Genomic DNA, 3948 nt, shown 5'->3' with positions numbered 1-3948 from the left:
GGTCAATCGGCTTTTTGAGCGCGTCTCAATAGCCGTACTCAGGGGGAACAGTTTCTCTATTCTCTCTGCGGCTAGTAGCTGACTTCCTGTTCCATTTTCTTTTCTATTTCGAAATTCTAGGTAAAAAAAAAAATTTTTCTTTTTTATTTGATTTTTTAGGTTTATATATTTAAGCGTGCTTAATTATTAATTTGTAAATTTAATTATATGACTAAATGAAAAAAATATAACTTTATGGAAAAAATATGACATTAATGACCTATAAAACTACATCGAAAGTAAATAAAAATATAATAATAATAATTTAAATGATGGAAATAATAGACTAACAATTCTTTTTTGATATGACTTTAATGACTTTTGGTTGCCCTAGTTATAAGAATATATTGTTTCTTTTAAAAATTTAATTTTTCTTACTAATAAAATGAATTTAACAAACCTTTCCCAGTATCCAAAGTATGTACAGTAAACCAAAATAAAAAACGAACACTACATTTTTCCTAAAATTTCCAAGAAACGAATCAAAAAAAATATCTAAATAGAATTTTAACAATATATAAACAATAACTAATATTTTTATTTTTGCAAAAAAAATATATTTACCGCCTTTTTACGGCAAAAGTATAATCTGAACCAAAATAAAAAACGAACAAAATTTTTTATTTGTAAATGTTATTAAATACAGTAAAGTCTCTCGAATCCGCCAATTTCGGGGATCGGCAAAATCTGGCGGATTCGAGAATTTGGCGGATTCGAGAGACTTATCGATTTTTTAATCCATTAATAATTTAAATTATTAAGCCAAAATAATAAATTAAAAACAAAAAAATCAGTAAGTCTCGACTTGTTTCTTCTTAGAGTTTGGATCATGAAGATCCAATGTTTTCAATATACTCAAGATTTTCTACATTAAAGAATTCTTCTTGATTATAGAACTCTTTTAATTTGTTTAAAGCGATAAAAGCCTCGTTAATGGTAACAACTTTCTGACTTTGTTCACACGGTTCTTCGCTAATTTCTTGTTCTATTTTTTCTGAATTATTTAATTCAAGTTCTTCACTTTCATTATATTCAATCTCAATATAAAGACTTTCTTCTAACGGATCAATAATATTCATTTTTTCCAGAATATTATCATAATGTTCAATTAAGGGATTTTCATAATTAATATTTTCATTGTTTTGAGTACATTTTGCATGAATGGAACAATTTAAAATTAAGGAACTTTCTATTTTATTCCAAGCATAATATGTAAATAATATTGAATCTTTTATGCTTAGTTTCCCGCAAACAAACTTTAAATATTGTTTGCGGGAAATGTCAGATCTTAGGTTATGAAACATAATGTTAGATCCTCTTTTACTTTTCAGATCATCAATAGATCGGCGAGAAACAGGCAAGTTGTATTTTTTTGAAAAAATCTCAGAAATTTTTAGTGAAGATAATTCATTATTTGTTTGAATAAAATTCAAAATCTCAATTTTTGATTGTTTTTTAGTCTTGTACAGTTACGTTTCATTAATACAACAACAAAGACAGATGTAACGTGTTAATAAATTGATTATATATCAGTAAATTTAATTAAAAATTTATTTAAAATTAGGACACATGGCGGATTCATTATAAAAAATATGGCGGATTCGAGAATTTGGCGGATTCGAGAATTTTTCTAGGAAAAATGGCGGATAAGAGAATTTATTAATTATAATTGGCGGATTCGAGGGTATGGCGGATTCGAGAGTCGGCGGATTCGAGAGACTTTACTGTATGTGATTTTTTTAAAAAATTATTAATATTTGGGACGCTATAATAACTTATTATGGCCAGACAATTGAGTTTTAAAGAAAAGGGAACAATTATCGGTATTTACAAATGCGGAAAGACGTATCGCGAAATACAACGTATAACTAAAAGATGGTGTAAAAGATCACTTGATACCATATCGAAAACAATTCGAAAATATAAACAAAATATTCCATGCACAAGAAAATATGGTTCTGGTCGTCCCCGGCTCCTAAATGAAGAAGATTTTAAAAAAATCAATAAGGCAAGGATTGAAGATCCAAATTTTAATTGCGTAAAATATGCGAAGGCACTGAAAGAAGAAATGGGAAAATGTAACAACTGAAACAATCAGAAATACACTAAAACAAAGAGGTTTCAAATACTCAAAATAATAGTGAAAATTGTAATGGAAGAGTGGATTTAAATGTTCATGGCCGTCCTTATTCCTCCGGAAATTCACTCACTGGACCTCCCCAGCAGATATCGACAAGTCTGCTACCTCTGAAAGCTTTGTGTGACTCTGTCAACTCTTCGAATCCTGGTGAATGGGTGACTCAGCTCTTCGGGCTTGTCAAAGATCGGTTTAAGCGGATGCCTAGAGGAGGATGGCCTTTGACTGTGGATTACTTCAATCTGAAGTTTGGGAAGAAGAAATCAATATCTGAACTAAAGAGGCTTATTGCTTCATTTAGAAATAATGCTTCAGTAAGAGATAATGCTAGGAATGATGCCTCCAGCAACGATAAAGGTGGCACCAATTTAACCTTATATACTAAATGCTATGAAGAATTGTTGATTCAGATTGAAGAAAATAGTTCAATACCTTTTGAAGAAAGAATGCCTACTCCGAAAGTCCCTGCTCAATATATTAATCATCTGGTTATCGATTTGATTAACAGGGCTTTGATCCAATATACATCAGATAATCCCCCAAAATCGATTAATGACATTTCTACTTTGATATATTCCTCACAATGCACTTATCATCGAATTACAAAGAAAGAATTTTCACCATCAAACTGGGTGGACAATGTGAAAAGGAAGATTGAGTCTTTAACTGAAAATGAGTCTATCATTACAAAGTTTTTTACCTCAACAGTAAGTGATGAGGAGAAGAAGAAAGCAACGGATATTCTTTGCTCTTTTAATTATAAAAAATTGAAAAGTGGTGAATTTGAAAGAATTTCGACAGCCATAAATGATAAAATTAAAATTCTCATGAAGAAAGTGAATATTTCTGATTCAAGAAGACAGTTCAGGAAGGATAACAGAAATTTTGAGTTGTATAGAAAATCCTTTTATAGAAGACTCAATTCTACCATCCAACATAATGAGTGTATTGACACTGACCGTTGCTTGAAGTTTTGGACTAATGTATGGAAAAAAAGAGATATAAGTGAGTATCAATTGGGTGTGAATAGAAGAGTCACTGGTGCCGAATATCACGAACCTGATGTTAATGACACCTTCATTTTAAACATTATCGAATTTCTCCCCAACTGGAAAGCTCCTGGCTGCGATGGAGTTTACAACTTCTTCATCAAAAAATTGGACTCCCTACATAAATTTCTATTTGATGAGATCAGAAATATCATTACTGGAAGCAGTCAACCTCAGAGTTGGTTTTATACCGGGATAACTTATCTTATTCCGAAAAAAGATAATTCCACTGAAGCCGGTGATTTCAGACCAATTACCTGTATGCCGTGCCTTTATAAACTCGTCACAAAGTGTGTAGATGAGAAAATTGCTGAGTATGTGGAAGTATACGATCTAATCTCTGAGTGTCAACTTGGCACTAAGAGGCATTGTCAAGGTGCAAAGGAGCAAGCACTTATTAACTGTTGTGTGAACAGGTCACATGAGTACAATTATTTTCTTCATGGGTAGACGTAAAAAAAGCCTTTGACTCAATCAATCACGAATTCCTTGCAGTTATTCTGAAAAACTCAGGGCTTCCTGAATGGATAACAAAGTTTGTAATGTCAATAATTCCAAATTGGAAGGTCTCCCTCAAATTAGGAAAGCAGCATCTAGGAATTGTTAACATAGAACGTGGAATACTCCAAGGAGATTCCCTGTCTCCTCAGTTGTTCATTTTGACTTTGGATCCGTTGAGCAGATTGTTATCGGCTAAATACCCAAATTTATCAGTCAATACCA

General features: G+C 31.6%; 1 protein-coding gene across 1 annotated transcript; it reads left to right on the top strand.

Moving 5' to 3' along the window:
- The first annotated feature begins 2376 nt into the window (after window positions 1-2376).
- LOC115229760 lies at window positions 2377-3675 on the top strand. Its single transcript, XM_029800060.1, has one exon. The coding sequence runs from the start codon at window positions 2377-2379 to the stop codon at window positions 3673-3675; it is 1299 nt and encodes a 432-aa protein (XP_029655920.1).
- Window positions 3676-3948: the final 273 nt, after the last annotated feature.

This window comes from Octopus sinensis, unplaced genomic scaffold (assembly GCF_006345805.1).
Source record: "Octopus sinensis unplaced genomic scaffold, ASM634580v1 Contig13666, whole genome shotgun sequence".
NCBI lineage: Eukaryota > Metazoa > Mollusca > Cephalopoda > Octopoda > Octopodidae > Octopus > Octopus sinensis.
The sequence above is the reverse complement of the archived record's forward strand: the minus strand, read 5'-3'. Positions and strand labels throughout refer to the sequence as shown.